At 33.9% G+C, this 17,088-nt stretch overlaps 1 protein-coding gene across 9 annotated transcripts in view; it reads left to right on the forward strand.

Annotated features, from left to right (window-relative positions):
• Positions 1–17,088, forward strand: part of VPS13B (vacuolar protein sorting 13 homolog B) — a 739,916-nt gene that overhangs the window by 345,397 nt on the left and 377,431 nt on the right. For all 9 annotated transcript variants that reach the window (XM_058564706.1, XM_058564703.1, XM_058564701.1 and 6 more), the window contains one exon: positions 4,481–4,715. In XM_058564706.1, coding sequence (XP_058420689.1) covers positions 4,481–4,715 — 235 coding nt within the window. The remainder of the gene's footprint in view (positions 1–4,480; positions 4,716–17,088) is intronic.

Genomic DNA, 17,088 nt, shown 5'->3' on the forward strand with positions numbered 1-17,088 from the left:
CACAATTGATTAGCATAAGCTCAATTGTTCTTTGCAGTTTTTCTCTATCTGCTGATCAGCAAAGATCCTATGTATTACACTTCAAAAAGCTACATTTTTATTTCAGAAGCGTGTGATTGGCCATGGCATGCAATTGATAAAATAGAAATATTCTGGCCTGGAATTCACTAATAAAGGAAAATATTACCCTGGTTTTTGCCAAACTCAGTTTTCTTGTCTTTTTTGTTGAAGATCATGTTGCTGTCCAGTGGCATTTCCTGGGTGTTTGTTGTAGTTTCTGAAGTCTTCTAAAGAGTAGACATTTCAGGCTAGACAGAGCAACTGTCAATCACCTTAATTGTAAAAGGAATTATTTACATTTACTGCTTAAAAGTGTGCACACAGGACCATACTTTTATTTACAGGCATTGAGAAACTGACAGCAATTGCATGGTAGTTTGTTAGAAGGAGGAAATCTGGAATACAAATCTAGGAATTTTTTCATGCCTTCCCTTGACAAGTTTTTAGGGGGAAAGTGTAGAGATTTGTAACACTCACTCTGGAAAAGAAGACAATTAAGGTTTACTTTTGAGGTTTGTAACTAATGCCCTAAATTGGGTATATTTAGATTTCTACTACATATGAAGATACCCAAAATATTTTCATAATGTATTGAGAATTTATAGAATAGGAAAACTGTGATTTGGGCTATATTTGTTATAGTGCAAATACAATACTGCTTATTTCGGTGGCCTCTATATACCTAGATAATTAAACCATAAGCAACAGCATTTTTAAATAAAAGGACTGTGAACATCTTGAGTAAATCCATGAGGAGTATATATGGATATGGCATTTGGTAGATACTCAGTGTATGTTTGTCGACTTTATTTATTTAGCAAACATTTAGGTGGCAGTTAATATGTTACATCTTAATATCAAAGCTAATTTTCCCTCTTTACAGATGAGAAAACTGAAGTCACAGAGAGATTAAATAACTTACCAAAGGTTCCATAGCTGGAGTTGAACCCATTTGGCTGACAAGGCAATTAATTACCCCACTAGATGGTCTCTGTGGAGTGAAATGCTGAACAACGTGCATTGAACAATTATTTTTATTAACATCAATATTTGTTGATGTTTATTAATATCAGTGTTCACTTCCTTAATAATTGTTTATTTAGTACCTGGTACATGCTAGGACTAGGCACTGTACATTTCAGGCAATGTCCTGAAACTGTAGGGTGAACAAAATAGGCCAAGTGTCTGGCGTTATAGACCTTACGTTCTAGTGAAAATTCTGTGAGGCTATTAATATTTTAAAACGCTTTTGTTTCAAGTTTTTTAAGTGCTAGGACTATGTCTTTTGTCTCCATTCCTGACTTCCTGCTCAGTTCATGGTAGATATTAAAGAATGCATGAACAAAAGAAAAAAAAAAAAGTGAATGAAAATACAACTTGCAATGTTTCCTCCTTTTTAAATTTTATTTGAAATTGTTTCCTGAATAATAAAATACATTCATACAGAGAACATTTAATTCTGTAGAAATTTTGCAAAATACTGTAATTATCTCTAAAGTTTCAAGTTTTAAAGAAAACATGTTATTTGGGAATAGGAAATAGGAACTTTATTTAAAAGGTCAGAAAATATGGTACAACATTTTATTTTATTTATTTATTTTTTTAAATTTTTTGTTTATTGCAGTAACATTGGTTTATAACATTGTATAAATTTCAGGTATACATCATTTTTAAAGCATTTGTTTATAAAGTGTTCTATATGATCGACAGTGGGCTAATTAAAATGTTCAGATTAATGTATAAATGAAACCTATCTTAGTCTCTTCTTTTTAACTGAGTTGTGATCACAGTTATAGAGCACACAAATTAGAAAAATCTTGGTTTGTCAAACCTTACATATGGGGGACATGGGGTACACAATGGCATATAGCTATTCAAATGGCACTTGAAACTTCAGAAAAAAATGCATGGCAATCGCTTCATTTATTAAAATAAGAATACCAAATATTTTTTACTTTATTGGTTTATCCTTAGTATAAGATACTTAGATATGTAGCCCTTGACCTAATAGGAATCAAAATAGAGGTGGTTCTACTTCAAGAATTTGTAATAATCCCTTCACTTTAACACATGAATGTGTTCAATATTGGCGAAAGAACATGTTGCTACCAAAACTGAAATTAGATCCTTGAAACAGAAAGGATGTTGCCATGGAAAAATGAAGTAACACTCAGTGCAGCTGTGATGCATTAATGAATAGGATATTTTTTTAAAAGATCATTTGTGTTTGGTGTGGCTCAGAGGGTCCCAACCAGATGGTTTCCATGAACATGATCTGACCCCCGGTTTGAGGACTTCTTACTGGCAGATTACTTCATTTTCTTTCCCTTGGATTGTCAGATCCTTACATTAATGCAAAATTTACTGCTGCAGATTTATATTCACTTACATAAATCACTCAACATTTTACATTAAAACCACAATTTTAGACATACAGTTTTACAGTTATTTTAAAAGTGTAAAAAGATTTATATGATAGCTTTATATATAATAGATGTAACATTATAATAAATTTCAGCAATTTGGATTATGTATATGTTTTGGTTCTTATCATTAAAGGAATCCCCACAACATATGTCATATGTTAGAAAGTTTATTTTGTAGAGTTGTTATGTATCTCAGGCTAATATACTGTTGATTCTGTATACATTGCTCAGGTTGTTTAAACTCGATGAAATAATTTATTTCTGAATTAGTGGAATATTGGACTATATTATGATTTTGGAAATTTTGGCACAAGTTAAATTTGTTTCTCAATTGTGGCATATTAAACTAATTACCTCACATTGTTGAAAGCATTTTTCGACATAGCATCAATACCTACATGAAATGTTAAATACTGACTCATCATAGTTTGACCTTAGAACCATGATTAATATAGGGGAGTATGCTATCAGTGTGCCATTTTAACCTGTGCACTTGAACATCATTAATGAATTATGTTAAATATTTAAAAACATAAATGTAATACATCTGAGACAATATATACATCTATTTCAGAATTTAAAAATGTTGTGATCTTAAATCAATGAACTGCTTAGCATACACATGCTTAAATTATCTAAGCTGCAAGATAAAATTCTAGAACCAAAAAATGAGCTCATACTCCGTGACCAATGTATTTATTTTTGCAAAATTTTACTTATATTTTTTTCACCGAATTCATAAGTTTGTCCATGCACAGACATGTTGAAGCGAAGATGAATAAATTTGCTTATTTATAAGGCTGGCAAACTATATCGTTTCAAGGAATTCCAGACATGTTACATCTTATGGGTCTCACTAAGGAATATATCAGCCCCAAGACAAGGAATATTACTGTATTCTTAGTTATCTTTTATAAAATATAGTCTCTTTGTTAATATAATTTGCTAGAATATCCAAGCATTTGTCAGGCAAACAAATTTTAGTTTTTATTACACCTTCAGATAATACCTTTGTATGCCAAATATTTCATATTTTCTTAAAAATAATTCAACTATGCTAGGCTGTTTGGGCACTCTACTAACCAGGTACAGAATATTACCTTGTAAGAGCCAACTAAGATTAATAGACTTTAACCTGTATTGCTTTTGAATTAAGAACTCTTAGTGAATCAATTTTTGATTTCGTCTTGCTTAGTCTTATTTTAGCTCTGTAAGGGCCTGGCAACCTAAGTAACTACACTGGGGATAGGGGAGCATAAAAATTACACATGAAATCACACTTTAGGTAATAATTTGAAGCATGATAAAAGCAAGGAATAACACTCTGATTTTTGTCTTTTGAATTTTCTTCTTTACCACATATCTGTTTAAATAAAGCAAACCTTGTGTATGTGTTTATATATACCCACACATATACACTTAAATCTTGATATACATGTATGTAAAAAGAGAAACTATGTAATATAAATATGTTCTCCTTTAATGTTTGTCTAGAGATATAATCTGAACATTTTAAACATTTTTTTCTTATATTTTAGTCTGTAAAGTAAAAAAGGAAGGGCCAAATTCACATGGAAATAGCTGTTTGTGTTATTTATTTTTTAAAGTAAAAGCAATAAAATGCTAGTCAGTTCTAAGGCCTTAGCTGGTGTTAACAAAATCTAATGAACTGCAAAAGAAGGAGGGATTTTCTCACCTTTTTTTGCCAGCACATTTTCTAACTCAATCATGTTTCTTGGAAAGAACTGTGGAAAGGCAGATATGTTTTCATCTCAAGTCACTGTGATCTTTTGATCAAATTTATAGCAAGAAACAACACCTTTTCAAGTATTTGTTGTGTTCTTTGGTAAAAGTAACTCATAAAGACATAAGTATGGGACATTTTCTTTTTTGGCTGGCCTGTTTAGTCTGGTAAAGATATTAAGTGTTTGAGGGTATATTTACTCTCAAATTTAGTCTGATCCAAATATTTTAATTCTGCTTTTCTTTTCTAGCTTGAAGTACAATCTTGTTGTGTGTTCATTCCAAATGATAGCCTGCCTTCCCCAAGTACGATTGTATCTGGTGACATTCCTGGAACAGTAAGAAGTTGGTACCATGGACAAAGCAACATGCCGGGAACGCTTGTCCTCTGTTTGCCTCAAATAAAGATTATTAGTGCTGGCCACAAGTATATGGAACCTCTGCAGGAGATTCCATTTGTCATCCCACGACCCATCCTTGAAGAAGGTATGTTTAAAAAATTCTTCCTATGGTTATTATATTTTATACTGATATTTTTAGTTTTTTTGTTTTTTTAATATACCACTGCATCTATAAATCAGTTTTCCCACTGAAAGCTCTACATGAAAAGGAATTAAGTGGTCTACAAAGTAGATCTAAAAGGAGAGATCTGCGAACTAAGTGAACTACGTGGTACTGTTGATTGACATCCACACCTTTTAATCATATTCATATATTCATATATATATAAATGGACACTATCTACAAAAGATCATATGCAATATAGTATAATTACTAAAATGCTAAACGTAGATAAAATTAACTTTAGAGGAGAGTTGGTTTCAGATGTTGGTATTAGGCTGAACAAAGAATTATATGTAGATTTTAATTTGAGCCACTTGACTTATGAGTGGATATATTATAACATATATCAATAATCAAATAATCATATTATTTACATCAAGCATAATATATTTCTAGATTTTTCATTTGTTTAAATAAAGTAGGTAATTATGTGATGATTGGAACCATAACTCTTTGTTTAATAAATACTTGATTTCTGATATTGTAGTGTTTTTACTTGCAAATTCATACCCTTTTGAACTTTGACATATTCATTTCAAACAATATGTGAACCTGGAAAAGTGTGGAGTCACAAAGTAAATAATGTGAATCTACATTTTAATAACAAGGCTCAAATTTTTGACAGTGCTAAACAGGTCAACACCTTGTTCATATTATTAGGATGTAAGTGTTTGAGTCCTGATATCATTCAGATTATTACACATACTGTTATTGAAAAGCAGATACAGTCTGTGCAGTTCTTGCTATTGACTTGTTGTTGGTTTCTCTCTCTTTTTCTCTGTATTGAAGTTTCCACTGAAATCTAGTTTTCTTAGATTTGGCAGAAGTAAACATGATTTTACTGCAAGAAATTAATGTTAGTACTTAATAATATGAGTACCATTATCATAAAATCATAGAATTCTAAGGGTTAGGAGGAACTTATTTAGAATTCTTCTTATGTGATCTTCGTCTTGATGCAAGGATCCTTTGTCTAGCATCTTGGACATGTCCATTCTTTGCTGTTCACTTTTGGTTATAGGCAATTCTTTATTATCACCACAGCTATTGTGTATTGTATCAAGGATATGCTAGCCTCATAAAGTGAGCTGAGGAGTGCTCCCTTTTTCTTTGTTTTAACTTTGGAATAATTTTTGTAAGATTAAAATGATTCATACCTTGATTTTTTGTTAAAACTCACTAATATTTGTATAGCAGCTTTTTAAGATATAACTCACATAATATAAAATTCTTCCTTTTAAAGTATACAGTTAGATGATTTTTACTATATTTATAGTTTTGTGCAACCATCACCACTATTAAATTTTAGAATGGTTTTATCACCCCCAAAACAATTGGTATACCATTGGCAGTTGTTCCTAATCCCCCTTTTCCCCTAGCCTCTGGCAGCCAGTAATCTTTCTGTCTTTATGAATTTACCTATTCTAGATATTTCATATAAATGGATAACACAATATGTGGTCTTTTGTGACTGGCTTCTTTCACTTAACCATAATATTTTCAAGGTTGATTTATGTTATAGCGTGTATGTCTTCATTCCTTTTTATGGCTGAATAATAATCCGTTTTATGGATATACTACATTTCCTTTATCTGTTCGTCAGTTGATGGACATTTGAGTCATTGCCACTTTTTGGCTATTATGAATAATGCTGCTGTGATCATTCTACATGTTTTTCATGGACGTATGTTTTAATTTCTATTAGATATATACCTAGGTATAGAAATTTTGGGTCACGTGATAACACTGTGGTTAGGCTTTTGAGGAATTGACAGATTGTGTTCCAAAAAGTCTTTGCCATTTTACAATCCTACATCATTGTATGAAGGTTATAATTTATCCACATCTATGTCACTATGTGTTATTGTCTGTCTTTTTGGTTCTAGCCAGCCCAGTGGGTATGAAGTAGTACCTTGGGGTTTGATTTGCATTTCCCTAATGTCTAATGATGTTGAGCATCTTTTCATGTGCTTGTTGGCCATTTATGGATCTTTTATTTATTATTTTTTTGTGTGTTTGAAGAAGATCAGCCCTGAGCTAACATCCGTGCTAATCCTCCTCTTTTTGCTGAGGAAGACCAGCTCTGAGCTGACGTCTATTGCCAATCCTCCTCCCTTTTTTCTCTTTTTTTTCCCCAAAGCCCCAGTAGATAGCTGCATGTCATAGTTGCACATCCTTCTAGTTGCTGTATGTGGAACGCGGCCTCAGCATGGCTGGAGAAGCAGTGTGTCAGTGCGTGCCCGGGCTCCGAACCCCGGGCCGCCAGTAGTGGAGCACGCACTTAACCGCTAAGCCATGAGGCCAGCCCCCATTCATGGATCTTGTTTTGTATTATCTTTTTCTACTCAAATCCATTACCCACTTTTTAGTTGGGTTATTTGTCTTCTTATTGTTGAGTTGTAAAAGAGTTCGTTATATATTCTGAATATTAGACCCTTACCAGACATGTGATCTGCAAATATTTTCTCCCATTCTGTGGGAGTCTTTACACTATCTTGATTGTTTCCTTTATAATATTTTTTTCTTCTCTCTCTTTTTCTTTTTTTTTTTGGTGAGGAAGATTGGCCCTAATCCAAACCTGCAAACCCTGGGCTGGGGAAGCAGAGCACGTGAACCCAACCACTACGCCACCGGTCCAGCCCCTATAATATGTTTTTTAATTCCGTGTTTTCCCCTGCTATATTGGAAATTATTAAATCTAATAACTATTCTATTTTTTTAGTCTTAGAAATTAATACTCTTTCCACAAAGTAAACTCTGGTTCTGGAAATATTAAGATGCGTATTTAATTTATTTACTCTGCGCCTGAACAACATACGAGTCTTAAAATACTTTAATTTAATCATCGTCTCCTGATTAACCTGATTATTATTGTTGTATATTTTAATTCTTTTATTTTTAAACTTCATAAGATATTATCGTTTAAAAAATAATTGCTTTTTTATATTGTTTATATATTGCATATATACAACTAGGGTAGGGTTTGGAAAATTTATTCAGTAAAAGGCCAGATAGTAAACATTTTCGATTTTATCAGCTATATGGTTTCTGTCACAACTACTCAACTCTGCTTTGTAGTGCAGAAGCAGCTGTAGACAGTATGTCAGTGAATTGACATGATTGTATTCCAATAGAGTTTTATTCATGAACTCTGGTAGTCAGCCGGTTTTGGTCCTGGACCATCTTTGCTGATTCATATACTAGTGCCGTACTAATGATTCCTTCTCACAGCTCAGTCCTTTCTTATTTCTTAGATCCTTTTCCTTCTGCCTCTTTGTGATGATCTGCTGTTAGCAAACTTGTTTGTTTGAAAATGTCTTCATTTTGCCATCTCTCTTAAAAGATTTTTTGCTGGATATACAATTTCTTGTTGGTAGTTATTTTTGTTTGTCCTGTTAAAGATACTATTGCACTAACTTTTGCTTTTCATTGCCCTTTTAAGAGATCCACTGTTAGTTTGTGTTTCCTTGAAGTTATTTTGTCCTTTCTCTCTGGCAGCTTTACGGATTTTTTTTTTTTTTTTTTGCTGAGGAAGACTGGCCCTGAGCTAACATCTATTGCCAATCCTCCTCTTTTTTTTCCCCCTTTTTCTCCCCAAAACCCAGGTAGATAGTTGTATGATATAGTTGCACATCCTTCTTAGTTGCTGTATGTGGGACGCCGCCTCAGCATGGCCAGACAAGTGGTGTGTTGGTGTGCGCCCGGGATCTGAACCTGGGCCTCTAGTAGCGGAGTGCGCGCGCTTAACCGCTAAGCCATGGGGCCGGCCCCGCTTTAAGAATCTTTTTAATCTCTGTGTTTTAAAGTTTTAGTATTGGTGTCTTTTATGAGTTCTGCAAGTTTTCTGGCATTATCTCTTCAGATATTGCCTCTGCCTCATTCTTTCTACATATGTTAGACGTTTTAACTTTTTTACTGTATTTTTCCTGTCTCTTCTTGAGCTTTCATATTTTTTCTCTTTGACTTGCTGACCTGCATTCTGAGTAAATTCTTTAATCTGATCCTCCAGTTCATTAATTTTATTTTTAATTGTGTCTAATATGCTGTTAAAGCATTGAGTTTTTTAATGAACTTTTAGAGAATTCTAATATATCATACAGAAAACTACACAACTCTTAGTATACAGCTTGATACATTTTATATAATAAACCCACCCATGTTACCAGCATCTGAATCAAGATCAAGAATGTCACCAGCACCCAGGAGATGTTCTCTAGCCCCTTGCCAGCCACTATTTCTTTAAAGGCAAACTTAGCATCTAAGACCATAAATTAATTTTCCTGGTTTTTTAACTTTATAACACTTTACTATGTATTAAATTTAAAATTTTGCTTATGGTATTCTTTTCACTTTGATTTTTAAACCTCCTTGCTTTTTATTAATAATTTTCAAGGCTTCTTTGAAGACCGATAGATTCCTCCTGTGCATATTTGAATTTACTTCTGACACATTGGGAGCATTACCAGTTCAGGATCACTTGAAACTAAATTGTTGATAAGAGGTTTTTATGCCACTCAGATAATAAAAATTCAAGTTACAACCTCTTATGAGGTCTGGCTTGTGGTTATGAGTATTTTTCTTCCTCCGTTCAATGTTCAGTTTTCTGGTAGAGTTTGTATTAGGGTCATGTAGACATGGTAAAAGCAGGGCAGTTTTATTTCTAGTTTACCCTAACATTAATATTGTAGCAATTTGCATATGAACCTCATGTTCTGTTAGGTTCTACACTGCTCCTGGGCCTAGGGCTTTATCTTTTTTTTTTTAAGTACTTTGTAATTTTATTTATTTATTTTTCCCCCAAAGCCCCAGTAGATAGTTGTATGTCATAGCTGCACATCCTTCTAGTTGCTGTATGTGGGACGTGGCCTCAGCATGGCCGGAGAAGCGGTGCGTCGGTGGGCGCCCGGGATCCGAACCCCGGGCTGCCAGCAGCAGAGCGCACGCACTTAAGCGCTAAGCAACGGGGCCGGCCCTAGGGCTTTATCTTTAATCAGCTTTAGCTGTGAACAAGGATGTTCAGTTTCACCAGTTTTGACAACAAATGGCCTCAACCCTCAAGCCGTTTGTTTTGCTTACCTCTGAGTTTCTGGCTTCCTTCAGTTCTTGGCCTTAATAATCCTTACTTTTTTGGGGAACTCATTAATGAATTTAAGAAGATATCATGTGTATGTTTAAACCAATCTATATAAATTTTATTCATAATATATGTTATATATAAACATTTTATAAATATATTCATCATTTTTATTTGTTTTTAGCACAAGGGTCATTCAGGACACTAAATCTACCATGTTCCTGGAAATAGAATCCCTCAGTGATTTAAATATATTGTCACAATATTATACCTCATTTTTTCTAATGGATTTTATGAAAGGACTGATATATACTGCCCCATAGCTCTTCAATGCTCATTTAAAATCCCTCTTATTCCTACAACACTCCTGCCAACTTCTACTGTTTGTCTTTTTCATGTAAGTTATTTTATTCTCATCTTGTTTTTCAAATACATTATGAATGACTTAAGAACTACAGAAATCTTCATCTTTAAAGCATAAGATGTTGTTATATTCTCTGAATTTTTTTTCTAGAACTGAGTTAGACAGCATATTAGTTTATTTTGAACTTTTAAAAAAATCACGTACCAGTTGGAGAGGGCTAGAATCAAATGGCTAGAATCAAATAGAAACTTCTAAAGTCTATTTTTCATACTCCCTAGGAGAATATAGAGTGACTATATAATCAACATTGGAATCTAAAGTAGAAACAATTTTTTAACCATATGGTTATTCTTATTGGCCAAACCTACCGTGAGGAAGGATTATTTCAATATATTTAAATCTTCTTTAGGTATTAAAAACTATAGATATTAACTTCTTATGAAGGAACATAAATTTAACTTTTTTCTTCATTTTAAAGGTTGTTTATAAAAATGTTTGGTATAATGCTTTGATGCATATGCGTAAAGAGCAATTTACTCTGTCTTTACACCTGTGCGTAGATGGAGAAAGAATCTGGAGGTCTGTTTATTCATTTGATCAGTTTTCAACTAGTCCTCGTGGTTTTAGTGTCGCTCTGCATTCTCTTTTTCAAACGTAGTTGAGTATTAGAACTGGTCAAGAATGGATACCATGATCAGATGGATCTTTTATAACTTACCCGTCTTGGCCTCAGCCACTTGCTGTTTATCTATTACCTTTCCATGTTCAAAAATTTTATGATATTTCTTATCTGCTGTCATGTTCTCTCCTGTTCTCATAGTCCTTTTTGATTTATAATGCTTTTTTTCTCTCTCATTGTCATTTTGCTGGTTTTAGAACATAGATAAATATTTTCAATCATTCATGTTCAACCAGGTATGGAATGTGTCTAAATCGCTACAACCTTCCCATTATACTCCTTTCTAGTCTGCTTCTCTGATACTATTGTTTTATGTTCAGCTCATTTTTTGTTCAGTAAATGTTTTTTGATAAATATAGAGGATAGATTTGGTGGGGGGGCACACAGGGGAAGGTAGGAAAACTGGAGGCAAGGAAGTTAGTTAGATATTATAGCTAGCTATTATAGTTGTCTAGAAACATGACTGTCAGAACCAGAATAGTGGTGATAGGGATGAAGAGAATGGGAAGAATAGAGAAATATTTTTTAAAAAATTGGCAAATCCTTGTGACTGGGTTAGTTATGGATAGTAAAGGAGAAGTAAATATGTAGAATAGCTCCATGGTTCCTAGCTTGGAGGTCAGTGTAGATGTTTCCTGTATAACTAGGGTTTTATACTTCAAACCTTTTATTTTGATGGAAATATTTTAGTATATTGTATGTATATGTATTATATACATATATAAATATATAAAATACATATATTTTATAGGTACATATACAAAATATATAGTATCTTTGCCTTCTTAAACAGGAAATATGGCACAAAATCTAATCTTTTAAATAATTACTCAGGGTTATCATTTTTTTCCAGTTTTATTGAGATATAATTGACATATAACATTGTATTAGTTTTAGGTGCACAACATGATGATTTGATGTATATATTGCAAAATGATTGCTACAATAAGTTTAGTTAACATCCATTACCACACATAGCTATAAATTTTTTTTTCTTGTCTTGAGAACTTTTAAGATCTCCTCTTTTAACAACTTTCAAATATGTGATACAGTATTGTTAACTTTAGTCACCATGCTGTACATTACCTCTCCATAACTTATCTTATTTCTGGAAATTTTATCACCTTCAGCCATTTTGCTCATGCCCTCACCTCCTGCTTCTGGCAACCACCAATCTGTTCTCTGTGTCTATGAGTTTGTTTGTTTTTTTAGATTCCACATATAAGTGAGAATATAGTATTTGTCTTTGTCTGACTTATTTCGCTTAGCATAATGCCTTCAAGATCCATCCATGTTGTCACAAATGGCAGGATTTCCTTCTTTTTATGGTTAAATAATATTCCTGTGTGTGTGACATTTCTTTATCCATTCATTCATCGATGGACACTTAGGTTGTTTCTATGTCTTGGCTATTGTAAATAATGCTGCATGAACTTAGGGGTGCAGATATCTCTTTGAGATAGTGATTTCATTTCCTTGAGATATATACCCAGAAGTGGAATTGCTGGATCATATGGTAGTTCTATTTTTAACTTTTTGAGGAACCTCCATACTGTTTTCCATAGTGGCTGCACCAATTTACATTCCCAACAGTGCACAAGGGTTCCCTTTTATCCACATCCTCACCAACACTTGTTATTGCTTGTCTTTTTGATAATAACCATCCTAACAAGTATGAGGTGATATCTCATGCTGGTTTTGATTTGCATTTTCATGATGATGAGTGATGTTGAGCACCTTTTCATGTACCTCTTGACCATTTGTATGTTGTCTTTGGAAAAGTGTCTATTCAGATCCTCTCCCATTTTTTAATTGGATTGTTTTTTTGCTATTGAGTTGTATGAGTTCTCTCTCTATTTTGGATATTAACCCATTATCAGATACATGATTTACAAATATTTTCTCTTATTCCCTAGGTTGTCTTTTCATTTTATTGATCGTTGCCTCTGCTTTGCAGAAGCTTTTTCATTTTCTTTAGCTCTACTTCTTTATTTTTGCTTTTATTTCCTTTGGTTTTTGTGTCAAATCCAAAACATCATTGCCAAGGCCAAGGTCAAGGAGCTTACCCTCTATCTTTTCTTCTAGGAGTCTTATGGTTTCAGGTTTTATGTTCAAGTCTTTAATCCATTTTGAGTAGATTTTTGTGTATGGAGTAACATAGGGTTCCAGTGTCATTCTTTTGCATGTAGCCATCCAGTTTTCCGAACACCATTTATTGAGGAGACTGTCCTTTCCCCGTTGTATATTCTTTGTTCTACATTAATTGAACATGAATGCAAGGGTTTATTTCTGTACTCTCTGTTCAGTTCCATTGATCTATGTGTCTGTTTTTATTGCTAATACCGTACTGTTTTGGTTACTATAGCTTTGTAGTATAGGTTGAAGTCAGGAAGTTTGATGCATCCAGCTTTATTTTTCTTTCTCAAGGTTCCTTTGGCTATTTGGGGTCTTTTGTGGTTCCACATAAATTTTAGAGTTGCTTATTCTATTTCTGTGAAAAATGCCATTGGAATTGTGATAGGAATTGTGTTGAATCTGTTGATTGCTTTGGGTAATATGGATGTTTTAACAGTATTAGTTCTTCTAATCCATGTGCACTGAATATCTTTCCTTTTATTTGTATCTTCTTCAATTTAGGATTATCATTAAAATGCAACCAGAATGAAAGTAAAATGAGACCTTTTTGTTGGTGCCTTAAAGCTTTGTCAGTATTCTGAGACATCCAAAAGAGACATAAAGTTGACTCCAGTAGGCCTTGAAACATAATGTGCATCTTTATAGATGGGGGAGTTACTTGGTACAGCGTCTTGAGGATATCTATTTTTTTTTGGATTCCTAAAACCTAAGCTGAGTTTTTCATCAGTCATCTCTCTTTGCTATCTTTCTCACTCCTCCAGCCTCTTTTCTGATTTCCTCATCTTCCTTCTGTCTCCATATCGGTCCCATTTATTCAACAAATATCTATTGAGCGCCTGCCATGTGACAGACAGAGAATACAGACTTGAACCAGACAGATGGTGCCTGCTCTCTCATATTTTACAAGCTATTGAGGGTGGTAGTGCAATAAACAAACTTAGTATCTTTTTGAAAAAGTCGTGAGGATTAAATGAGATAATGTATGAGCACTTTAAGTAAAAGCCATTATAGTTACTAATATCTGAGTAGGATTTCCAAATTCCCTGGCCTGGCTTCCAATGTCTGCTGTTTCTCAGATATATTTTCTCTTTTTGGTTTGTTCTACTGCAGTGTTCCTAGAACCATGTATGGGACCCTATCTCTGAAATAGACAAAATTCTTCACTTCTTTTAGTTCTCTCATAGTATCCACTCACATAAAAGCATTAAAGAGTAAAGTAGAGCTTACCGAAGATTTCCTACTAAGGGCAAAGGTGGTACTGGTACACCCTGCATCAAACGATTTTTAAATCTGTTAGTGTCTTAGACATTTTTGTGCTTTAGAATTCTTACTTAGCAACACTGCCACAAGAGATTTCTTTCCCTGGCTCTTTTCTCTCCCTCTTTGATCTCCTGACCAAAGTAATTTCAAATTCTTCTCCATTTTTCATGTGGGGTAATTTAGTTATTTTTGCCTGAAATCCCTTTCATGGCTTCCTGTCAATCTTTGTGTAAATTTTAAAATCCTTAGCATGACCAGCGAGATCCTGAATGAGTTGGCTCTGCCTACTTCTCCAGCCTTAGTTTCTGCAACTGTCCCCACTGCTAAGTATTGCCTAACCCCAGCCCCGGTAGCCTTTTCTGTGTTCTTTGAACAAGCACAGCTCTGTCCTATCGCAGGGCCTTAGCATATGTTACAAATGTAACTTCCTCCTTCTTGAGCTCCTCTCTAGGCTTCTCTCTTCTTTTCATCCTTCAGGCTTCAGGGTATTTCATATGCCAGGTCCCCCTGTTCTCTGTTCTCATTGTACCTGACTCATCACTTTACTATTATTTAGTGAGCTCTAATCGTACCAGGCATTGTGCTAGATGATAGGAATAGAACATTGAACAAGACAGATATGTTTCCTGCCCTTTTCACTCTACTAAGGGAATCCAATGCTGAACAAAAATAATTATTATTGGGATAAGGATAGTAAAAGTATACTATTCAGTAAGTAGTTTTTGGTTACTATAGGAGAAAAAATCTTAAAAATGAAAAGGTGAACTTCTAACTTATCTTCAGGCTCATAAACAATTGAAAAAGAATTCCTAGTCATTATGATGTGAAAAAAATGAAAAAAAAATATCCAACCAGTATGACAAAGATGATCAATAGGATGAGCAAGATATGTTCAAATTATAGATTTGAGGCTCCTTGTAAGCACTGAATTTGGGCTTCTAAAGTTCAAAATGAGGGACTGTTTGTTGAAATGTGTCATCTGATTTCAATTGCCATGGAAAAGGAGAGATGATCTCTAATGTACTCTAATATACCCAGATTCAATCTGTGTAGGGTGTTTGGGTCAACATCAGCATCTGAAGTTTCATTAGGGAACACTTGCAGTGAGGCTTGCGGATGTAATTTGCTACATCCAGCTCACACCCCTGAGTAGATGGATTTCTACACTGTGCCTTCAGAGGTTTGTTTTTTCTTCTTTGAAAGAGTTGTCTGTGGCTTTAATAAAATATTTTGACAGAAATGGAATATTGAGATCATTTATAAATTAAAACTTTACTCTTGTTGGATTTAGTGAGTTTTAATAGAAACTGATGTGAAAATTTTTGAGCATCTATGAAAAACACCAGGGCTATTTTTCCATGTAATTCTGAATCAACTTAGTAGTTTATATGTATTGTTCCATTTTAAACTTTTTTTACTATCATAGTTTGATAATCATAATTTCCACTTGTTCTGAAAGATGGCGATGTACTATTGCAATAGTTTCTTTCCAGTTTTACCCAGCGCCTTTGACTTTAAACCTTAAACCATATGTAAATGAGATTCCTTGGGGAAAAGAGGAAGCTCAGAAAAGAGCTTCATATTTGTTCTTGATGATGTTGTTGTTTTTAAATAAATCTCATGGAAGCCATCGTATATGTATTACAAATGAAATTAAGCTGTTGAACTGCCTAAACGCAGTTAATATAATTGCTACAGACATGATTCTCTTCTCAGTAGCTCACATCCAGCCTGCTCCATCATTTGTTTAGCTATGGATTCTGTGACTTTTAAAGGCTGGAAAAGGAACCGTATGTTATTTCCTGTTAATCAGTTTTGCATTTTGCACCCCTCTACACACACTTGTTTAAAACCAATATGGCAGATCTAATATGCAGTCATATTTTTCCTGATCAGCTTTTTATTTTTATTTATTTATTTTGAGGAAGATTGGCCCTGCGCTAACATCTGTTGCCAATCTTCCTCTTTTTGTTTTTTCTCCCCAAAGCCCCAGGATGTAGTTGTATATCATAGTTGTAGAGTTGTTGCTCTTCTCTGTGGGACACTGCCTCAGCATGGCTTGATGAGCGGTGAGTAGGTTCGTGCCCAGGATCCAAACTGGCGAATTCCGGGCTGCAGAAGCAGAATGTGCAAACTTGACTGCCACGCCACCGGGCTGGCCCCTGATCATCTTTTTAAATAAACTGTATAATATACATTGTCTTAAGATCTTAAAAATGTGTTTTTCAAATGATACCAAGGTAACATATTCTCATTAAAGGAAATTTGTTTTTTTAATTGAAATATGACTGACATATCACATAATTATTATTTCTTTTTTGTGGCGAGAACATTGAGATCTAGTTTCTTAGCAGCTTTGAGGTATACAATGCAATATTGTTGATTATAATCATTATGCTGTTTTTACTTCTCCAGAACTTGTACATCTTCTAGTTGCAAGTTTGTACCCTTTAACAACATCTCCCCAATAATAATGCCAATTTAAATTTAAACCAGAACTTGTACATCTTCTAGTTGCAAGTTTGTACCCTTTAACAACATCTCCCCAATAATAATGCCAATTTAAATTTAAAATTATCCATTCATTTAAGTTGACTAATTTGTTGGGACATATAGAGTTGTTCATAATGCTGCCTTTTAATCTTTGTTAATTTCTCTAGAGTTGTTAGTAATATTCCTTCTTTCATTTCTGATTTTGGTAATTGGTGGCTTCTCTCCTTTATTCAAGGTTAGCCTCCCTAACTCGTTGTCAGTTTGCTGATCTGTTCATAGAACCTACTTT

This window comes from Diceros bicornis, chromosome 21 (assembly GCF_020826845.1).
Source record: "Diceros bicornis minor isolate mBicDic1 chromosome 21, mDicBic1.mat.cur, whole genome shotgun sequence".
Classification (NCBI taxonomy): domain Eukaryota; kingdom Metazoa; phylum Chordata; class Mammalia; order Perissodactyla; family Rhinocerotidae; genus Diceros; species Diceros bicornis.